Source organism: Eutrigla gurnardus, assembly GCF_963514095.1.
Source record: "Eutrigla gurnardus genome assembly, chromosome: 6".
NCBI lineage: Eukaryota > Metazoa > Chordata > Actinopteri > Perciformes > Triglidae > Eutrigla > Eutrigla gurnardus.
The window spans coordinates 16,550,372-16,574,234 of record NC_139920.1 but is presented as its reverse complement, the minus strand read 5'-3'; the positions used below and the strand labels follow the sequence as shown (position 1 = coordinate 16,574,234).

Here is a 23,863-nt window from a genome sequence, read left to right as displayed (position 1 = left end):
GAATTATGCTACGGATTTCCGTCTTTTTATTTGGGATGTTCAACATCTTCAACTACAGTCAAAAAGAGATTTTTTTTTTTTTTTTTTTCAAATGTTAAATTTTCTGGTACCAGCTCTGGTACAAACCTTTTGGTTTTAGACTGTTGGGTGGATAATGCAAGCAATTTAAATCAATTAACTTGGACTTTTTTCACTATGTTCTGATATTTTATAGCCCGAACAATGAATTGATTAATCAAGAAAAAATTATTAATAACAAAAATAATAGTTAGTAGCAGCCATCCAGTCAAGTCTAATAAATTGTTAATTTAAATATTACTATTAGTAATAGTAATCATATAGTACCAATATGACAATATTCTAAAATGATTGATTTCACACATCTACCTTACTAGACCCATGATGACATGTAGTGGTGAAATCGAAAAAGAGACTGCCCTTTGACCCCATGAACAATATAATGCTTTTTAAAACAGCATGGTATAGTAAAAAAAAAGAAAAAGAAAAGACAGCTGCAATGACATCATGTAACTCGTAAATAACCATTTGTGGTGTTTATCATCTGTAAAGCCAGTGTGACATTCAACATGTGCATATGTATGCCCATGTGTGCCATGTTCAGGGGAACAGACCCAGCATTATACATAAGGCCCGGAATAGACCCTGACCTTTGCCCGACACCCAGTAAACCATTTCACAATATGCAACTGGCAATGTTACTCCCCTTATCTTAGACAGAGCAACTCAAATGTCAAAATAGTGCACCTCTGCTCTGCAGCCTTCACTTAATAACGGTTAACAAATAAAGCATTGAAGTGTGTGTGGTGTGTGTATGTTTCTCTATTCATACAGTCTTGGTGATCAGAGGTGTCTATGGTTGGGATGTGGTGTTAAGGAGCAAATGGTGTCAGAGAGCAACAGCTGGCTTGTGTCCAGCACTTCTCCTGTTTCAGCTCAGATTTAACACACCCAGATGGAGCCATCAGCTTCCTCCCAAAACCCAGAGCAATAATCAGGCGCTGCTTGAAATGAGCCAGAATTAGAAATAAATGGTGTATTCCGTAGATTTTGACTGGAGTGGGGTAAACTGTGGCCTTTGACCTAGGTTCACTTCATGTGCCAACTGAGAATTATTATAATTTAGATGATAAATTGTGTTGAAATTATTTTACCTCGAAGGCCAATAAAGCTGCCACGTACTTCTTAAAATGATTGTGAAAAAAAAAAAAAAAAAAAATTCTTCAGGTTGTTTTTATGTTAATCGACGTATGAAAATAAGTATCTACTTAATAAGTTAAGAAAGCAACTGTCAATGTATATCAGCTTTCAATGTCATATCTGGCTCTCTAGCAGCACGGTTTAGTCATGGGGAGGCAAACACAGCACACACAATGTTGCAAGTGATCTTCACAGTCGGGGGAAGTTCCACTCCTTGAACCCAAGATGCAAGTCTCCTTTGTAATTTAATAGAGTAGCGAGGCGTGGCGTAAGTACAATGTATTGTATTGTGTACGAGCTCATTTATTTCACTTTGAACCCAGCATAAATGTTTCCGATGGGGCCTGATATAGCCAGTGATTAGTAACAAGGTATAATCACAACAAGCAGGACAGAGAGTTACTTTTGTTGTTTGGAATCTCCAATGTACAGTCTATGCAGTTAACATTATTTGTTTGGTTTGAAATGAACCAATGACTGAGGTTAAAAGTGCTCATTGTCAGTATTTTCGTGTTAACATTTTTAAGAGCAATCGAGACCAGATAGATCATCACCAGGGAAGATAACATGTAACCGCTGATATCTCCTGACCATAAACTTCAGGAGACATTATCTGCATTTTGAGCCAAATTTTAATTAGTCCAAAACATGCCCTGCCCTCAATTGGGGCATCATGTGTAATCAGGGCTACATTCCTACTGTTCATCTGATGTGGATGCAATACCATCAAATCAAAGCTGCCATTTAGTATAATAGGACTTTATCACAGCAGAATTTTTGACATGTCATTGCAGGAGAAGGACAGTTAATTCTTAGTAATTACTACCACTAACGCTGCCATTATTCCTTTTATGTGTCGGTGCCAGGAGGGAAAATAGTTGGGCCCTGGAACAAGTAAGTGGGTAGCAACACTTTATATTTCTAACTACACCTGTGGTTTTCCTCATATGACGTGTCAAAATGTCTGGTGTGGCCTGCTGGTTGATTTCAAATGTAATATGCAAAACCACACACTCAACACAACAAAAGTAAGCACCGCTGTCCTATTACACTACATATCATGTCAAACCCAGGACACATAGCAACCAAGAAATCAAGAAACCTTGTCTTTTTGTCTTGCAAAGCAAATTCTCCAAAATAGACCTGCGGACAATTTGGCTCAGCTCTTTTCAAATTACGATCATCTGATCCTGCTTTGGTTGTTCGGTTGGTCTAGCTTACCACTTTAATTATGATGCTTTTAAGAAAGTTAAGGCAGGAAAGTGCAGTGTAGATTCATGGCAGTCAGCACAATCACAATAATGAAAGCGTGACAAACTATTGCCATAGCCTCAAATACTACATATAATTTAGAAGACAAGAATGCAGTGTCATTGTAATGCCTTCAGAAAAGAAAAAAACCTTAAATGGAAAATGCCATGTGCTTTGCCATGAACCAGGACATACATTTACAAGGTACAATTACACAGAACTCACTGCTCTACATGCACACACCCTACAGCAGGCATCACCAAATGGCAGACCTGGGTCCGGGTCCGGACCGATTGATGGTTCTGTCCGGACCCATGACCAATCACCGATGAATTCACGAGAATGGATCATTTTCATAGAGCATTATCTTTTTTTTCCTGACGGTCGCGGCTATAGACAGTGGGTGCAGCTACTCCAGTAAATACGACAATGACGTCACTGAATTGAGCCAATCAAATCGTTTGTTTACCCTCAGTGTGGGAAATCGTTGTTTTCAAGATGAATGGACGGAGAAATATGTTCATTTTTCCGGCAGGCAGTTCCAAACCCGTGTGCCTTATATGCTCCAAAAACGTGGCATTAATCAAAAGCGGCAATGTGAAGCGCCACTACGAAACGGAGCACAGATATTTTGAGCAAACGCATTCATTTACAGCCCAGCAACGTGCAAACGAATGTTTGCTAAAGGTATCGTGGATTTTGGGGCAACATAAAAAAACATTTAGTGATGGGACAATTGTGAAGGAGTGCTTGAACGCCGTTGCTGAGACATAATTTGAGGGGAAACAAAGAGACAAGTTGTGTTCTGTTTCCTTTGACTTGAAATAAAGGCCTCAAGTTCATTCGCGTGGGACTACTTTAATCTATGACAAAATAGCTAGTTGATTACTATACAAGTGTTGAAAATTGACAGTAAATACTGTTGAAACCATATGAAAATGTGGGGTAGGCTATAAGACACAAGTTGGACTTGTGAGGTTCGGACCTTAACTTGGAGGAAACTTTAGTAACTGGACCTCAGTGACTTTTAATTGAATACCCCTGCCCTACAACATATTCAAACCTATTTTTGTGTGTTTCTACATAAGTGCACTCAAGTCAGCAATATTCTGGTTGTGCAGGTTTTATGACCAATACTAAATCATCCTTAAAGCAACAATGTTCCTGTATGAACATACTGTGTTGCTGCTGGCTACTGATTCATTAGAGGATTAGCTAGTTGACTAAAGGTAGGCTTTTACATGCTGTTGACATCCAAGGATTTATTCATTTATTCTCCCCAGCATGCTCTCTGGAGAGCCCGAGCAGGGAAGGGAACAATTTAAATCGTCAAAATGTCACTTTAATTCCAGCCAAACATGCTGATAGAGCTTTGTGCCTTCACAGGTCTTTGACAACCACCTCACAGTGAGCTGGTGTAGGCACTGAGCTTTACTGTAACAAGAGTTGCTTATCATGCTTCAGTGGGAGGATGACAGGAGAGTATAGTACAACACCTCAGAGTATCACGACTGACCAGCACCGTGAGTGACTTCACTCACATAAACAACCTTACTCTTGTGCCTCTGTACCGGTGACTCAGCCAGAGAAAACAAAAAGTCTGCCAGAGAGGTTCCACCCTTCCCCATACATGCAGTGCAACTACATACATGGAGTATATAGGTGCTCTTAAGAAGCAATGTACAACATTTTATTAAATATTTACAAAAGAGATAATATGCAACTATTTCCTAAAGAATTAATTGACTGCTCCAAAATAAGTGTGTGGCAGGCATTTGGACCCCACATGTGGGTGTGACTCCCAGCCCAGCCAATAAGTAGGATGTGCAGCACGTTTTCATTCCCACAACACAGCAAACTTTGTTACGTCCCCCGGCATACCGAGGCTCACAGATCTCACAGGCCTGAAAGAGTCAGGCACAGAGAGAGCAGGCAGGACAGCAAGATGAAGCGTGCAGAATAGTGAGGAGGTATGGATGTGTTTATTTGGGCTTTAGAATGTAACCACAGTGAAACTATCAGAGGGCAACGTTTTATTCTTCTGATTCACAGCTTTGCTGCCACCAATGCATTCCCTCTCTTCATTCACTCTCTAGCTTGCTACCTTTCTTTTTTGGCCACTTGGGAGCAGAACTCCATAACAAGATGAACATCCCGAGATCATGATGTGGGCTTCCGTCTAACATTGTAATGTAATGTAAAAAATATTAATTTGTGCTTGCAGCTTTTAAGATTTAACTGGGATTCCAGTTTTTTTGTTTTTTTTACAATCCACCAGTTTACAACTTGAATACAAACCTAGCTAGCTAATTTGGCTTTACAAGAAGTCCTCTGTCTTTTTGAACACCAAAAAGACAATCTTGTTCTTTTTTTAATACCGAAACAACAGAGTGGTGTTTCTTTATCTGGGGAAATGTCTTTGCTCAAGTGTTAATGTACTGACACCAGAAAACAGACTAGTGTTGAATTTTGTGATTTAGCCAACTCATGGAATTAGCCGTAATTAGCTTAGCTGATGAAGTCTACAGGCAACACTTGTCAGTTGAGCCACAGCCATCGAGTTCACAGGGTAAAATTAGGAAGCCTGGACTACCATTGTATTTTTTGGGTGGTGAAGGGCAATTCCCTTTTTAAGTCTGAAACCCATCTGGGATTTGAACAACCAATGCAAACATACATTGGGTAAAACACTGCTCTTTATGCATCTGTACATGGCTGGCAGACAATGCACAGTAGGCCTTTGTGTTTACTGTGTTTGTCTCCCTATATGGTCACTCCAATATCAGCCCCCATCCCTGAGCTATGGGAGGCGCACTGTGCTGTACAATAAGTCCCAACACTGTAACATTCACGTATTACACTGCTCCCATGTTGGGCAGATTACAGCCACTTTTCATTGTCTAAAGAGGCATCCAATTGGTGTATCACTTATAACTGATGAGGCCAATGTTGCGAGCGGTATGTCTCACAGGCACCTCCTTTTTGTCAATAGCTGACCAACTACATGAAACTGCTGGTGAAATGTCAGTGAAAACTGATTCAATTTCTGAGCCCAAGGGATGTATGAAATGGGTGTGTGCATGTGTCCTGCACCCAAGGCCAACACACTGACGGGGTTAAGAGAGGGCTTGTGACCTTGAAAAGAAAGTACCCTGAAGATAATCAAAGAGAGGAAAAGCACTACACCGAGACAGCAAACACATTCAAATAAAAATAGTATAATACAGTACGTTTCAGGGAAAACGGATTAGATATAATATTCTTAGTGGACAGTTATGTCACCATGTTAGGGGAGTGTATTTATGGTATGATGATGTCCCTTTAACCTTTATACGAGCCTGATTGGTGCAAGTTACTAAAGTAGGCCTCAACAGAAAGCAGACATTAAATGCTGCTGTTTCTTTAAGGCACTGGGATCTCCCCTTGGGAGTAAAGCTTGCAGTGTACTTACAACAGAGGCTATATGGTCCTGCCTCCATCACACAGGCATTTGTTAGTGTGAGAAAGCATCCAGCTGAACCAAAGACTGAACCACTGTGTGTCGACAAGGCCTGCTAACAAAGACGACCTTTCAGCACTCAGCAGTTTCCCCCTTCTCTCTTGCTTTTTGCAGCAGCATTCACAGCAGTTCCAGATCCACTGACAGAGGATCTTGTGCACTGGCCTGCCATAATTCTCTATCTCTGCTATCACGTGGTGGAGTAGGGTGACACTGGCGTTCACCTTTGTCCCAGGTGCAGGCAGGCACCGACCACATGCCCGACTCTGCAAGTTGCTACACAGGACACTCAGCACATAAAGGCACCAGCTCAACACTGAGTAATCACTGTGTGTTTATTACATTGCAACAAAGGACGGAGATTAAACTAGTTTTAACCAACCAGATAACACAAAACACTTTTCTATCTAATCGAACGTTCCTTATTGGTTTCCTGGTAGATCAACAACACTTCACTCAACCAGTCACAAAGAGTTAAAATTGAGACACTTCCTTAGAGCTTCACCATGACCAAGCTTCCCACTGGTGTTTCTTTAGTATTCAAAACTGAACATTGCAATTGTGGTCAAAGATTACATGTTTAAACATCAGAAAGGTATTTCATACTTCCTTTCACAGAGAATAAGACTCCTACAGTTTCATATTTTGTTAATCATAAATCAAATTAGACTATATCAAACTGTACAAGATACTTTATAAATAAACCTCATCATTAAATAACTTTTTCCTAGTGCTATACTTTGCCAACTGAAGTGACTGACAGACAACGGAAGAGAAACCACTCATGTCAAGCAAGTGTTAGCAGGTGCTCATAGATAGCAGGGCTGTTATTTGTATTAGTCCGTAAGGAAGAGCACAGAAATAGCCTCTGACAAGACACAGGCCCCACTGGACAGACAGTGACATTCACTGGGTTATCCCAGGGAGCTGTGAGATCAGGGACAGACAGAAACGTGGACAGACAACTGTTTAAGAGTCTAGCTTAGGCCAAGAATCAATCAACAAGAGATGAAGTCCTCTTCATGTCAGTCATGACAACCCCAGTGGACAGGTTGAAAAATACTTAAACAATAAGTCCAATTTGTCTAAGTTTGTCTAAGTTGGCAATTGGCATAATCAGTGTAGCTCCATACAACTAACAAGAAAACAATCACCATGTGAAATTAGTCCTCAAAATAAAATCCTAGTCCTTGCAATCAGGCCCTTCCATTATCTGGGATTTGTCCCCCTTGTTGACACCATCAGTACACTTCCTATTCTCACTTTTATACATTGAGATAAACACTGGGTCCAGCGGACCACAAGATCCATGGAGCAATGTTACGTCCCTAATGCCAGATCCAGATATAGCTAGACACCATGGGGATAAAAATACCCAAACAGATGGGAGGGTTCACAGGCAAGGGGGGGAAATGCAGCCAGCACAACTAGGGATTTCAGAGGAGAGGAGAACTGCAATTACAGCTGTTTGCTAACCTCTGCCTTCTTTGTGGTTAGCAAAGCCTTCAGTGGATGCCTGTTCAGAGATAATAACCTCGCTGGGAGATATGATGTGGTGGAGATGACGCCAAGCCCACCCATCAGCTCCAGTATGCCTACTTAACTGGAGTTTTCGGTAGGCCTTGCATACTTTCAGGCATTGCCAGAGAGAAAAGAATATATATGCCAGTCATCAAAGTGCTACAAGTGGCAACATGTTTATTCCAAAAAAAAAGATGTAAAGAGGAAGTTTGATGTGCAGAGGAAATGGTTGGGCAGTCATTGGCTGGCCTAGAATCTAACAATCAGGAAAAAACAGGCCTTGACATATGTGGTTTCTCGCGACCCGTCTGTATGCTACTAAACCAGTTGCTCTGAAAAGTGGATTCATGCGGACACAAAACTTAAAGGACACTATATTATTGATCACCATTCATGTTGAAACGGTGTGTTTTAAAACACTATGTGATTTAAGTCGCAGGTAATTCAACCTTTTGTGAAAATCACTGTGATGATTACTTTATCTGAAATTACCGTATTATTCTAATAAAAGCCATTAACATTTGTGCATTGATATTAAATCCCCTCTGCGTCGCAAACACGAAGCAGGTTCTGGGTGCATTCGTTATTAATGTCCGGCTTCCAGTTTACGCAAGTCACCTTGGCGGAGTTAGCCCTAATATCAAGTTCATTGAGCGTCTCATATTGGCGTATGCCGACCTTAATAACAAGCACACTTTCTCTTTATGTTCCCTTGGCTGCATCCCATTGGCCAAATGTTCTCTGATTGGACTTTGTTACCAGGACTGCTTCCCGGTTTCAAAGTTCAATCAGAGCCATCCAGATAAACAACGCTTGTATGAGATACACTCAACATTGTTTTCACTTCACAACATGTCCCAGTATGAATATGAGGACGATGTAGGGGTGGTAGAAGTTGAAAATCATCAATTTTATGTTGCGAAATTCACACATACCCGAGGTGTAACTTTCATCCAATTGTTGACCTCCTTTATACTTCGGTTCCACCTTCTGAGCTGTCAATTATAACAGAGCTGCCTGTTCTGTGAAAACCCTTTTAGATCACATCCCCAGTCATATTGTGTATCTATTTAACCATATATATATGCAGGGGGAAAAAATCTATTTCTTAAAATGTTATATCAAAATCCATTATCTTTTTCTTTCTGGAAAACAAAATATGATGCATGCATACATCAGCTTATACCAATCAATTTCAACCAATAATATCATGACATCCATCCATTAATAAGTCTATAACTTCAGCACTGCACAGGGTTAGAGAAGGTTGCATACTAATCCTTTCAATGATCAAATCAAATCTGTCTGCCTATCCTGTTTCACTCAGAAATATGCCATGTTACAGAAGCTATATATTCTTGAAATGTCATTTCAGCTTGACTTTAACATATTATCCAGTCTAGTCTTCTTCACCTTTTTGATAAAGCCAAGCAAGGAATGGTTGACTCATTAACAGAACATGGGGCCAACTAGTGGTGGGAGGGAGAGGGGGACCCTTCTTATTTACTTCCTGTGTCTGACCCTCTTAGGTCAATGGAGTCAAATGCACTAGGAGAGTCAATGCACTAGGAGAGTCTGCTGCACATTAAAATAAACCAAGCACAATTTGAAGGACAAAAAAAGAATAAAAACAGGTAAGTATGATTCTTCATAGAGGGTATGGACTGATATCAGAGATGCACCAGAACAGTTGTGTGGTGCATATGTGGAATTGTGAGTTACTTCATCAACTCTGAGGGTGCACTTACCAATTTGATGGCCACATATTCATTAGTATAGAGATTTTTCCCCAAACGTAGCTCTCCAAAGTTCCCGCAGCCGATTTTTTTACCCACACGGAAGTTTGGGCCAACCATAAGAACTCCAGAATTGGTCCCAGAACTCCGGCCCCCATGTCCAGTCCTGCTGCCTGCTGTCTTAGACATCTTTTTCCCTTCCTCTGTCTCTCCCTTGCCCCCTCTCTTATCAAAATCCATAAGCTTGTGATACCCTGGCCTCTCCACGGTTATTCTCCAGCCATGCAAATCATAGAATCTCCAATTACGACAGAGGGCGCTTTCGGGAGGGGGAGGGAGACGAAATCTCACAGGACAGAGGAAAGGTGATGGTGTTAAAATGGTTCAGAAGACACTTAAATGAGCTAAAGTGCCCCACGTGTCTATCAGACAGTTCTTCTGATGAGTGATTCCCTTTTTACTTTGTGTTCCTTGTTTACTAGAAGGGCTCCTTTCTTGGGTTCTCCAGCTCCAGTCTCAAAGTAGCATGCCCCTGCCTGAAGAATAGGCAGGTGGTGCTAGGATGTGCCCACAGACGCACATACAATAGTAGTCATAAAAAAGCACTCCAAATCCCAGCTACTGCATCCACAAGGCCACTTGGGAACATCTCCTGGAGTGCCTCATTCCCTCTGGTCAGCCTTCAGTGACACAGTGGATGCTCTCCATGTTGCAGGGCCACAACAGATGTGGCAACCTGGGGTCAGAGAAAACAGCGATGAGGACGACCGGCAGCTGGTGGGTCTGATGTCAACTGGATATCTGAAAAAGCAAAAACAGATAGAACCTAGTCTATTATCTGTATATACAACAACACAGATCAACTGTCACAAATAAACTCAGTCATTATTTTTATTTGCAATATCTTCTTTTACCATTTGACATTTTGAAAAAGATGTTCTTTATGTTTACTTACTGTAGATGAGATACCCTCTTAAGTAGCTATCCCATTCTACACTTACAATGAAATGTACTGTCAACCACTATATAGCCATAGTCTGTGAAGCAAACAATATGGTCAGAAATATTGGAAAAATGAATCAATCATTCTCTGTATCCATAACACTTTGTGGTCATGATTCATGAAGAGATTAACATTTTCAGAATAAAACTTTAACCTTTTACTTGAAGATCAAATTATGTCTACTGTGGCAGTTCCTTATTACAGCTGAAATGAGATCTTGCTGCAGACTGGCGCAAGGCAAATTCAATAAAGAAATCGATAAGAGCGGAAATATTCCACAGGGGAAATAAGGCATGAGAAAAATATATTTTACAATTAAACCTATTCTTTGAAAGCCTAAACCACGGTGCCTTGCAGATATTTTGTACATCACAGTTGTATTTTAATAAATGAGACTAATGTATCTCATGTTGTTTCAACACTTTTGAGCAAGATTTAGGCTTTGTGTAGATCCTCAGATAAATACAAAAATAAGTGTATGTGCATAAATACACATCGGAGAGATAAGAATTTCAAAAGTAAAACAGCGTCAATATATGAAACTAAGCCATAATATACAGACTTCGATCACAACCACAATTTCACTTTTCATTGGCAGTGTAACATGACCATCTCTGTGTTGCTTATCGCTAACAATCACATGCAGATGTCTCCATCCAGAGAGCAGGTAATGCAGGCACTAGTAATTGGCAGCTACTCTTTCCTATGGAAAGGCACTTACACGGATCAATGAATGTTGTAATGTTTCGTCTCATCATAACATTTGAATCATTGCGAAGGATAATATTGAAAGGATTTGGATACAGTCTAGTCTACAGCTAGCTCAGCTGTATCTGCCAGTCTATGAACTAATATAGCAATCACAGGACTAAAATACAGTATTATCAGACAAGTATGCTGTTGATAAAGAGTATTGTTTGATGTAAAATATTTGTCAAAATCATTCACACATGATATCTTTGTACATTTTTCAGTTAGTCCACAAATAATTGGAAAGAAGACATTTTCATGAGAAGGCAATTTTGTATAAAAATACTACAATACACTACTTACTGTCTGAAACGTTTTCAGGTGTGAGTTAATAACAATGACCAAACCCATTATATGTCTGTTTCACTAATGCAATCAGCCGACCTGAAAAAGTTTTATAACACTTTTATAAACCGGTAAGCAGTCAATCATTACCCTGTTGTGTCTTCCTTGTAGCATGCTGCATACAATACTTACTGTCGAAAATGAGAAGACACTAGCCTGCCTGGTCACAAGATATGGAATTCAAATATGTGAGGTGGGTATGTTCACAACAACCACCGAAATGGCAACGTGCACCACGACAAGCACATTTTTGGCAAGGTGACCCAAAACAGTACTACAGCCCACGCTTTTAAAACAAGTATGATAATGTTTGAATATGAGAAAGGATATAGATGTTCCTGGGAAACAACAGAGGTCTAAATAACTTACTGTCTCAGGTAACTTCCTGGCTATCTTGGCCCACACGTCTATCTTTCATTTCAGGAAGTTGTGTGTTGTTTTAGGTTTCAGCTGTGTGATATAGCTATCAAGTTGTTTAAAAGATGCTGACTGAGTAGTAACATATTCCAGTTTTTGAGATGGCACATACAAATACAGAGACATGAATGATATTTTGCCAATACGAAACCCCATGTCTGCTTGCTGCAATTAATGTTGCATTCGGCTAACAGCAACACGACGATTTCAAAAATATGCATCAATATGAATCCAAATGCCAACAGAAAGCCTCAAATCGACCATTAACATTAGTACCCGGAACGCGATGACAAATGTTCTTTCCCGGTGATAACATTTTTTAATAAAAATATGCCATTTAAGCCTTTATTAATGCAAGCTAATAGCTAATGCTAACTGGCTACGTTACAGAATAGTGCTTGGCAGCTGTCATTTGCCACTAGCGGTTAGTTTTGGGTGTTTCAAAGGAGCAATTTCCTCTCTTTGATTGCCCACAATTTGTTTTTACAATACGATATGAGAAAACACACACACAATATGACAAGCAAACCCTGTCAGCAGTGTCTTCAGAAAACCGAGGGATAACATTAAATTAGCTGGTTCGGCGGACAAGGCCAGATACTCTCAGGCTACCCTCAGTTAGCAAGCTCATGTTTGCACGATATCGTTCTATCGCGACCAGTTTGTTTGCGTTTTACCATTTTCTTGTGCGTTGTAAAAACACCATCGGCGGAACATTAACATAGAACATACATATATCTTCAAATTTGCAGCAAGCCTGTAATCGACATTCCACATAGCAGTAAGCTAAGCTAGCAAGTACCTAAAACATCGCTACTGTTGGCCCAACGCCTGATTTAAAAAAAAAACAGCTAACGATGGAACATGAGCTAATCTGTTAACAACACTGTATCATGACGATAACACAAGCTAGTTTACGAACTGTAACCGAGAAACAAAATTGAACAATTCAACTGATAAATAGCATATAATATTCATTGATTGCCATCCCCTGTGCTAGATTAATCTGTAAACTAGTAAATGCTTAATAACTGAGAAATAACAACGTCCCCAGCGACGTCGTAACTACTTAATGTCACCGACTTGGAGTAACGTTACGATAAAAGTGGTCGTAGTTTCACCTGAGAGTATCGTTAATGGAGTTCAGATTCGGGCTATAGCCATTACCCTGACCACTGCCGGGCAACTCCTTAATCCCGAACAACCGACTGCACACCAACGGCAGCCCGGGATCTCGGGCTTAGCTCGCTAGCTAGCTATTTAGCAAGCTAGCGCAAGAAACGTTAGCAGGAACGGTAACGCACGGCGGGACGATGTCCTAAAAACAACAGTTACGGATACATTTCTGATGCCAAAGGAAATCGTGTTACCTTTAAATGTCAGCTATCGAAACACAGTCATGGTTCTTCGTGTGTGGGTATCTTTCTCATTTCGGTGTTCTCGCCCTCAAGTTGCTTTAATTTCGCTGTTGTCTCTTTAAGCCTCCCTCAGCTGCCGATACCCAGGCAGGCACAGCGTCACGCCGGCTCGCGCTGTGCTGCGCTGAAAAACCTACGCAACTGGTTTTAGGGAATAAGCAAGACCTGCGTAGCTCATTGAGTAGCTGCTTTCAACTGGTGGAGTTATTGACACATTTACACTCAAACAATACAACTGAAGATAAAACGGTGTGAATACATTGATGCATTCAAACGATTTTTTTGGCCACATGCAGGCTGTGTGACTGCAGTCGATATTTTTGAGTCAACAGAGATGAAAGTAGTACTCAGATATTGTACTTAAAGCAGAAATACTCGAGTACAAGTAAAAGTTATCCATTCAAACTTTTACCAGAGTAAAACCTCAGATGCTTTGGCATCACAATATACATGAATTACCAAAAAGTACTTCAGAATACTTCTTTATAGCCATCAATAGCCATCAATATATTTTTATTTTAATCAATAATAATACACCATAATGAATTGTTTGATTATATATATATATATATATATATATATATATATATATATAATTTTTTTTTTTAACTGAATCATTAAAATTACTAGTAAAAAAAAGTTACATATTTCCTTCTGAACTGCAATGGAGTAAACATGGGACTGTTTTAATATCTTGACATGGACTCCGGGCAATTTAATGGGCATTGTTTCATTATTTTATGACAAATTTATTAACTCCATATATCAATAAAACAAGTCACAGACTAATTGGGAATACATGCAATTATTATCTTATGCCATATTCGAATTCACATAACAGGGAATAAAATTGTAGATGATATTTTGATCATATTGTAGGTCTCCATTCAGGAGCTGAAAAGTATACACATTTAAAAAGAGGAAATGTCCATAGACAAATAAATCACTCCTTCCTAGAAGCGCTCCAAAGTTAAGACTCTTTTTTTTTAATCTAAAATAACTTCACAGGTGTCATTGATGTATTAAATAATATATTGATATATATCATGGTATGGCAGATATATGGAAAGTCATGTATTAAAGAATCAAACTGACTTAAATAATATGTTATGATCATGTCATCTCACTTTCACTATTAATATATTATGCACTTGAATCATCACCCACCCAAATACCCAAAAGAAAAAACAACAACAGATAATTCAGGTACAAATGATTTTATTTTGTTGCAGTGCCTAGTTACAATGAGGGACTTCTCTCAAACGCTTTCACCATCTTTATTACTGTGTGGCTATTGGCAGTGTAGCCAGCTAAATAATGTTAAAGGAGATGACGATATCTTTAAATATGGTATTTACACTGCTTGTGATGCCTCCTTCAAGCAACTTCAATGACGAATTAAAAGCAACCTCTAGATGTTAGTAATTCAAAGCAGATCCAAACCCTTTGCATCCCTCAGACAGACGGACATTCAATAACATTTCAAATAAAATTCACGGTCTGCCTGTAGTCAGGTTTACAGGAACAAGGTAGTAAGTGCTTCTCTACCTTGTCTTTTCCCACACAGGTGTACATGAGTCCATAAGGAGCAGGGATCTTGGGCTGTAGGCATATGTAGGTACAGGTCTACAGTTGCAGCCCCAGGTGAGGGTGAGGCACAGCTTTATTGGAACAAGCAGTCTGAAGGGAGAAGCTACAGTTTTTAGTAACTGACGATGAATGCGCCCCCAGTGCCGAGCTGTGCTGCTGTATGATGGGCCAGAACACCGGGGGAAGGGTGAGCTCGTTGGACAGCACTCCCACGACCGGCTGGTGGGGCGGGTGGCTGTAGCACTCCCCCGCGATGAAGGGGAAAAGTGGAGGGGAGTGTAGTCGGAGGGGGCATCGCGAAACATCAGAGTCTGAAGGAGCGAGAGGCGGGCAGCCATCCCTCGTTTTATCCACGTGAGGAGGAGGAGGACAGAGACGAGCAGGGATGTTTCTATCAAAATGTGATGCGGTGACGTCCTGTTTGTCTTCGGTCCTTACTTCCTTGCTGCCGTGCGGCGCCTCCTCCTGACTGTGGTCTCTGGAGAGGGGGGAGCACCTCTGACCTTTACGAAACTTTGCCCTCCTGTTCTTGAACCACACCTGGAGAGGAAACGGCGAAGGTATTCATTTATGTATCTTCCCCACGGCAGTGTCAAAGTGCTTTACAAACAAATCAGATTTAAAAGGAAACCAACTTTAAAAGATTGATTAAAAATCTGAACACGGGTAGAAATATAGAGGCAATCCTGATATGAAAACCAAAATAAAGACGTCAACGAAAGCAGTTAGCAGTTTTTTAACATATGAGAGATGAAGTGTGGTGCTCTCACCTGAATGCGAGCCTCGGGTAGGTTGATGCAGACAGCCAGCCTCTCTCTCATGCCAACGTCTGGGTACTGAGTCTGCTGGAAGGCTTTCTCCAGAGCCTGCAGCTGCGACACTGTGAATGCCGTTCGGCTGCGGCGTTGCTTCTGCTGGTTGCCATATCGAGCCTCCAGAATGAGCTCTGGAAGGACAGAGAGAAACAAAAAGTTAGCACCAAAATACCGTCAGTTCTCTTTAACTTATAAAGGGTGCGACAGGGAAATCATATGCTTGTTAGGGATGCAGTTGTTTTTATTCATTTTTTTATTTTATTTTACCTCTTTCTAAGACTCAAATAAATCAGTAAATGTCGTTTTTTTTATCCCTATATATCACATATTTTATATAGGAAATCTTTATTTGCAAAGTAACCAGTGGTGGAAGAAGTAGGCTACACAGATCTTTTACTGAAGTAAAAGTAGCAATACTACAGTGTAAAAATACAATTTTACAAGTTAAAATCATGCATTTAAATGTTTACTTATGAGGACAAAAGTATGTGGAATGTTGTATTTCAGAATAATGTATTCCATTATATGACTGTATTATAAGCAATGATGCTAATAATGTTGCAACAAAGATGTTGGGCAACGTAGCTATGAATTCACCTCAGAGGATCAATAAGACCTTAACCAACAAAAATACATCTTATTTTATTTGTTGATTATATTTTCTATTAATCTGCCAAGTGACTACAGCTATCAAATAAATCCAGTGGAGTAAAATGCACAATGATTTCCACTGAAATGTAGAGGAGTAGAAGTTTCTAGTATCCGGAAATGGAACCACTGTGTAATTGACTAAATGTGTTACTCGAGTTACTCCCCACCACATACCCCCAAAACATGAAAGCGTTTTAAACGTCTAACTAAACATACTTGTGTAGTCACATGTTTAAACATTACATAGCAGCACAGTCATCAGACTAAGACTGTTTAGATTTCCGTTTCTAGTCGCCTGAAGGGCTCCAGGACCAGGAGGACCCACCCGCCAGTCTCTCCGCCACAGAGAGCGTGTGCGCCGCGGGGCTGGCTGCGGAGAACACGTGGTACTGCTCCGCCATCTGGTGGTGCAGGTCGAACAGCATGGAGTTCACTCCGCGGAGCGGATACACGCCGCTGGACGTCCCGCAGAAATTCATGGAGTTCATACTGAATCTAAGGAAAACACGAAGACTTGTTTTAGTTTAACACTCACCGCATCAGCGTATAAAATAACACTCATAAACAACGGGCAAAGACTATAGAACGGAATAGATACACTTGCTTTTGGCGTTAAAGCATTTTGAATCGCCTTGCTGCTGAATAATCAACTCGCCGTTTAAAGGGTACATTCACGAGAAAAGGGAGTATTACTGCAGAATAATACATAAATAAGTTATTTTCTGTTAGTTTGATCAAGTGTAGGAAGCCGACAACAGAACATTAGTTATTTGTAGAGGGATTCATGAGTGCTCCACACAGTATTAATATTGAATAGGAGCCTCCCTTCCCTTGTTATTAGCCATATGAGATATTACAAATTAATGAACGCGTCTATGAATTTGTAACAATTCTGTAATATGTAAAGGTTAAACAGGATAATTAGTAGGCTATAACGCGTCGTTGCTCTTAAACTAGAACCCAACATTTAATCTAAAAAAGAGGGATTTTTAACTCAAATAGTCCGATTTTTTAACAACTCAAAATCAGATTTCAAACGTAAGAATTCTCCGTCATTCTGAGATACAAACGTCGCTCAAACCGCCAGGCTGTCCGGTGCTGTTTACCTGAGATCCAATGCGAGAGTCCGGACGCTGAGAGCTGTGTAGTCCGGTATCCCCTAGTCCCGTTTGGGCCTTAAAATCCTCGCACACCAGCGCTCTTTGTCGAGGCACGCATCTAATTCCCCGAAACCATTCTCACCCACGACAATTTAAGAAGCATTTACCCAGGCTCCCCTCAGCCATTAGCCAATAGAAAGAAAGGTATTAGCCGGGATTAGGTGGGATGAGGGGAGAGGGGGGGTTGCAAGGAGCTCAAGTTTTTTGAAACTATTGAACTTGAGAGATTTATGCCAAGGATCCCCCTATAAGCGAGCGTTTCATTCCCTCCCGTTAAAACAATTACAACAATGTGGTCGGCTAATCTCCGAGGCAGCACAGATTAAAATAACAGCCTTTGATTGTGCTCTCCTTCTCGGTCCTCTTTCTCCCAGACCGCTGGCTTTGACAGTCTCCCCTCGGAGGGGGGGGGGGGTTCTCTCTCTAAGGGTTTGTTTTGCTAACAGGCACCATATTTTGCCCATAAACTGTCACCGTGTGAAGTTAATCTGAACCTCCTCAATAGAATTATTTCTTTAAAAATCCAGCTGAGCTAAATTAGAAGTCTTCCCAGGAACAGAAAACAGGAAGAAAAGAGAAAAAAGAAGAAGAAAAACGTCAACCAATGAAGACTTGAATCTAACCTCATCACTGCTGGTGCATTTTAAAGTAACTGACTGCATTTACTGGATTTAATTGTGTTTTTAGGTTCGGTATGAACTTTATACTTTTTAATTAAGTACTTTTTTTTACTATAAATTGATTGACATATTACTAATTACTTTGAAAAATCAGACTTTATCCACACAACATTCATTTGCACAGTATTTGCAGCTTAAATGACACATCAACTATAAGTAGACTGTTTGTCAACAAATTTAACTTCTTCTATATTTTATATTATTTCAACTATGTTTTACAAATATCTGTTTAGTGCATGAATAGTCTGAATTAAACTGTATCTATTATAATCAATTCATTAGATGTTTCCATATACTGCTGAATATGATCATGCTAACTAGAGTGGTTCAAGTCAAATTTGACCTATACTCAAACACTTGACTTATTATAGTTTTTACTGTTTACTTCTACTCCAATACATTTTAGAGATGAATACTACTTAAAATAACTTTTTACTACATTTATCAGACAGTTAGAGTCAGTTATTGTTTCACAGATACTACAAAGCTTATAAAAGATAATGTGTTGTTTACAATGCAGTTCAAATTTGCTTGATTTCACAGATTTGACAAAACTATTTCACGAGGTTCATTGAGTGCTATTTGGAGTTTTCGATGGAGGATTTGTTGTCTGTTTGCTAACACGTTGAGATGAGCTGATGGACCAAAAGTCCTTAACATGCTCTGAAAAATGTGAAATTTGAAATCTGCAGTGCCACCACAACTGGACAAACTCCATTTTTGTTGAAGAAGATCATGTAATATGATTGAAAGCTCCAGAACAGCCACTTAATGGATCTTGATCTTTTTTTTTGCTAATTAAAATACTTTTAATACACCATTTCAGAAAAAGTCATATTAATCTCATTTAAAAAAGTATTACTAAAGTGGAATTTGGAGGCAAATATTTTAGTTTTTACTTCATTACATTTACTTGATGATTATTGATCCTCTAAATTAGCTTCAAAGTATATTTTCTTGAATTTGATTTAATTGTTTTTACTTTACATGAGGAAAATAAACTTGCTGAGAGTAACAATTCCCTAAAAGGGAACTTGTTGTCGGTATTGCAGAGCCATTTCTCTAACAAAACATCTAACAAACAAACATGATGATAAATAAGATGCTACAGGTACATTCCTCCACTCCATTCAACTGACATAGAAAGAAATGGTTATTTTTTCATTAACAATCACAGATAAACATGTCAGATGCCGTGACAGTTGTGTTCTTGAGGGTGTGCACAAATATCCGTGGTTCACTTCTTCCTCTCACACTTGCAAACAATCAACTGCTCAGACTTCCAAAATATGTGAAAATGTTTGTGCTCTTTTTTTCTCCCCCTGGTTTCTTTTTCTCCTCCTCCTTTCGCCGTTCTTGGCTGTCAAGCTATATTAGTGTCCGATAGAAATAAGTCATTTAGAAGAGGCTCTGTCGGCCAGCCCCTCAGCCCCACTAAAAGCTCCAGGATTCGGTCCCAGAGGCCTTTGTCTCCGCAGCCTGCAGGATTAAGGGAGATTTACTGTGAGGAGAAAAAAAAGTAGTTATTTCATGGCACTTTCATGATGAAACCTGGCCAAAGCTGTGTTGGCTGGGGGGATTAGAGGCACACAAAGCGGGTGGTTGTGTGTGACCCTCCCCATCCCAGATCCACCACCACTGACTCACTCGCCGCCCCCTCCTCCCTGGATCATTACCCCTTCTATGGGCCACGCAGGGCTTCACCTCCTACCCATTAAGACGACCAGGGTTCACTCCAAATGAGTAATGGCCTCTCCAATTAGCCCTGTCATTCCAATCTTGCTGACATAACACTCTCTAAACAACAAGAACATCATATTCCATGAATCAAGCAGCAATTTGGTAAATTTAAAGCGAGAAACAGGCCTCGGTGCTGCAGCTCTAATCACCAGGATGTGAGTGTTTTGCATTAAAGACTTAGGTGCAGAGGTAAATGAGAAGTTACTGGATTTGAGTCCCTCCTGTAGTGTTTAAACCCGCTTAAAGGGAGTTATCCTACTCTTAGAGGATCCACTTACACATGCAAGGATTACAGTGAATAAAAGACAAAAGGCCCAGTCACATCACTGACAACAGTCCCACCACTGAGCAGGTGGAAACTTGGGCAGGTTTAATAACTCTTGTCACACAGCGAGAGGGAATTACAGTAAGAAAATGACAACGTGAATAGTGAGGGACTGTCAAAAACATTCAGTCTTTATCCTTCTTGAAGGCAAATAAGTCCAAACAGAAAAAAATAAAGTTCAGCCCTATCACATATGTTCCTGTGAGGCTGAATTTATTTCAAAGCATTTGATACTAAACATACCTTCATTTATAATGGTTAAGACATCATTTAATCCATTCATAAGCCATTAAAAAGAACAGTTTTAGGTTGCCAGTTTGTGAAATTTCTCTTTGACTGGTCTGACCACTTGTTATAGAGTTAACTTAGCTAACTAAACTTCTTTGTTCATGATTTAATGTAGATTTTTTTTAATATTATGAACTAGTATATTATCAGAGGAGAACACCAGCAAATGTTGTAATTTTAGAAGCTGGAACATGTGATTTTTGGGACATTTATGCCATAAAAGTCTCTGTTTTTGGTTCAGAGTGAAGATAAGGCTGAAGATTTTGAGTAACCTCTCCACTTTTCAAAGATATTTGATTTAAGGTCACAAAACACACAGAAAAGCAGCAAATCCTCACAATCGAGAACCTGGAAGTTGGAATTATTTGCACATTTCCCTGAAAAATTACCTAAACGACGAGTAGTTACTGCTTTATCTTCTGTCCATTGACTAATAAATCCCTGACTAGCTCTAGACTCAATGCACTCCATTTAAAACCTGCATTGGTGGAAAGTGAGAGGCAGCTGAAGTACATGAGGGTGGAGAGGCAGTTCATTTTCTTCTTCGCTTCTTCTTTAGTCACAAAGAGGTTTTTGTTAATGTCTCCTGTTTAACAGATGTTTCAGAAAGCAATCCTCCCCGTATGTTCAGGCTTTCTTTAATTACTTATCAATAGTGGAAATTTGTATTGACAAGGGCCTGTCAGGAGGGGACCTTTGTAGTTGTCAGTTATCTCAAAGGAAGGCTCCCCTCAGACACCAACCGGATCGATCGGCATGCAGAACACAATCGAGGGGCCTTCAGGGGCTGCGATGATAGTCCGGGAGCATGTGGGCCGAAGAGGGGAGAGCTAAAGACTTCTTCATTGGGGGAATCGATAGGGCTGCCTGGCCTTTGACCTGACGGAGACAGGGAGAGCAGGCAGTGGGTAAATCAGTCTTCTTAAGCCCCAGGATCACGCTGTGAGGCCTGACACTGGCTATGACACACTCGGGGCTTAAAGTGACATTGACCTGGCTGCAAACACACCGAGTACACACACACAAAAAATCTCAAATGCACACACAGATACATGGCTGTTGGCTCAGAGTGCAGGGTTTAAATGAGAAGAGCATTTCAAGTGAACATATCAATCCATTAGTCTGCTCTTATTGATCTCAAATCAGTCTGAGAAATGCATTAGACTCCAATAATAAGAGCTCGAGACTTATTACCTTCCAATTAGCTTCTAACGATGTCCCACGCAGCCCCTGGGAGCGCCGCGATAAGCAGCTACACCAACAGATCAATACAGAGGACTGAGTAAAGATCAGTCTCTTAATTGGCGAGAGTGCTATAGATTAAAGAGAGAGCGGGAGGGGGCCGGGCAGCTGTGGGTGTCCCAAGGGTCAAGGGCACCCACAGTGGTCCAGGCTGGGGTGTAAGGGGTGAACTCAGACCAACAGAGAGAGAAAACAGACCCTGACCTGTTTAAGCCACCGTCCTTTCAGCACCATCTTCTAAGACCCAGTGATAATACCAACTGTGTAAACAAAGATTTAGGAGTTTCATCCAAACTGAAGAGTTAGGAAAGAAGAGAAGCCATCGCATGCAGGAAAGTAAGAACATTAAAGTTGAATATTTTCCAACATTATGGCATGAAGTGCCTGTATTTATGCACACGTTTAGCATATTAAATGGGTTTAATGGCTCCCCGTCCTCTTTTCTACTATGACTGACTTGTTTGCCCTTTCCAATGTTTCTCATGCATTCAAGGAATGAGTCTACACATGCATCATGTCTTTTAAGAAGTATCTGGATTCTAAAAAAGCACTTTAAACCGCCTTCTGCAGTGCATGGATGGGATGAGGTAGGATTTTAAAATACAGGAATTATTGTGTAAGAAAGTACAGACTCTTTGAAAAACATCTGAACACGTCTTTTAAGAATCTGGGAAATTGTGAATTTCTTCACATGTTGTAGATTTGAGACAGAATGATAATCAACTAAATAGTTGACGACAATAAAAATGATTATGAGCTGCAGCCGTAAATATATGAGCTGGAAACACTGATTATTTTTAAAGCATCATTCTGTTGATTCAATCATTCATTTTCAATCATTTCGATTCAGAAAACCAACAAGTGTTCACATTTGGAAACAGAATTTCATTCATTCGGTTATAAATTCATCGATTATAAAAAATAGTTGCCCGTTTAGTTTCTAGTGGATCAGCTCATCAATGAATCGACTAATCATTCCAGTCTGCAGGCAGTAAAGTGTTTATTTGCTCCGGCTCTCACCCAGATGATGTAGATCTTCATCTCTCAGCATGGGGTCTGTTTGGGAGCCCCGGCCTGCAGCTTTCCCCTCGTGACCCCCGCTCGTCAAAGGTGATCGCGGGTGGGGAGAGAAAGAGAGGCACTGATCGAATTTGATAATGAAGACGACCCCTCTAAGCTGCTTTGCTCCACATGTTCAAAATCTCTGCAACACTCAATAAACACTAGGAAGCCCCCCTCCCTGTCACTGGAACATTGTGTAGGTATTGATCCCAGCTAACTGGCTCTTTTAATACCTGGGGTCCATGGCCCGGCCTGGGGAAATGCATACTGACATGTGACGGGAGGAGCTTAACAAGCAAACACACCGAAGAAAAGATGGGCCTCTCAGTTTAGCATTTCTCTCCCATTTTTTCCCAATTTACACATCTGCTGAAGAAAGGAGAATTACGGCCGCTGCACCTGCTGTTAAAAGGGACATATAGACCGCAAGAGGCCCGGCACAGCAGCGAGAAAAAGCTGTCACACTGTCAAAAACTATTTGTGCAGCAGAGGTCCAAGAATCTTTAACTGGAGCAAAATGATCAAACCGTGTACAAATACTCAAAAAGCAAGTAAAAGTCCTGAAACAAAGTCATGATCTGCAAAATGTACTTTGATTATCAAAAGAAAAGTTTCATTCATGTCAAGTTAATTTTAAACCACTTACTTTCTAACTTAGTTGTTGTGATTTGAAGTCTTTACTCCTAAAGAACAGAAGGAACACAATCCGCATATTAGATTTCCCAGAATGCAGTTCAAACTCTTTGTAGTTTGAAAATAAAAACATACATGCTGGACACCTGCTGTGTGTCTGTAATACGTGCTCAGGTAAGTCATGATTGCATCGTGTCATAATCATAAAATCAATGCAACAAAGAAATAACAACAATCACGCTTCACAGCTACGTTCAGACAAAACTGGAAGCAAATCGGTCTTTTTCTTTCTTTATCTTAACATTTTTAATTTAGTGAACTCAACTCAGCTAGTTTTACATTTTAACTGATCACACAACATGGAACCAGTTCAACTTAAGCTCAGTTAACTCACATTTAAGGGAGCAGGCGACCTCACATTCAGCTGAACCAGCGTAAAATGATTCTGTGTGCCGTTGCGTAGTTCAATCAGTGATTCACGGATCAAATGTTCTGGATGGAAAATCTTTCTGAGCCAAA

General features: G+C 40.2%; 2 protein-coding genes across 5 annotated transcripts in view; both read right to left on the bottom strand.

Moving 5' to 3' along the window:
* csnk1g2b (casein kinase 1, gamma 2b) overlaps window positions 1-13,251 on the bottom strand; it is a 33,517-nt gene extending 20,266 nt beyond the window's left edge. For all 4 annotated transcript variants that reach the window (XM_084011896.1, XM_084011898.1, XM_084011897.1 and 1 more), the window contains exons 1-2: window positions 13,111-13,251; window positions 9,238-10,026 (exon numbers count right to left, since the gene is read on the bottom strand). In XM_084011896.1, the coding sequence (XP_083868022.1) occupies window positions 9,238-9,465 (228 nt within the window). In that variant the 5' untranslated portion in view covers window positions 9,466-10,026; window positions 13,111-13,251. The remainder of the gene's footprint in view (window positions 1-9,237; window positions 10,027-13,110) is intronic.
* Window positions 13,252-14,412: 1,161 nt separating this feature from the next.
* dmbx2 (diencephalon/mesencephalon homeobox 2) lies at window positions 14,413-17,567 on the bottom strand. The gene is made up of 4 exons (XM_084010888.1): window positions 17,321-17,567; window positions 16,540-16,709; window positions 15,519-15,694; window positions 14,413-15,288 (listed from the first exon to the last, which is right to left on the bottom strand). Exons 2-4 carry the CDS (start codon window positions 16,700-16,702, stop codon window positions 14,785-14,787), a joined length of 843 nt encoding a protein of 280 aa, XP_083867014.1. The 5' UTR covers window positions 16,703-16,709; window positions 17,321-17,567; the 3' UTR covers window positions 14,413-14,784.
* Between the last annotated feature and the right edge of the window lie 6,296 nt (window positions 17,568-23,863).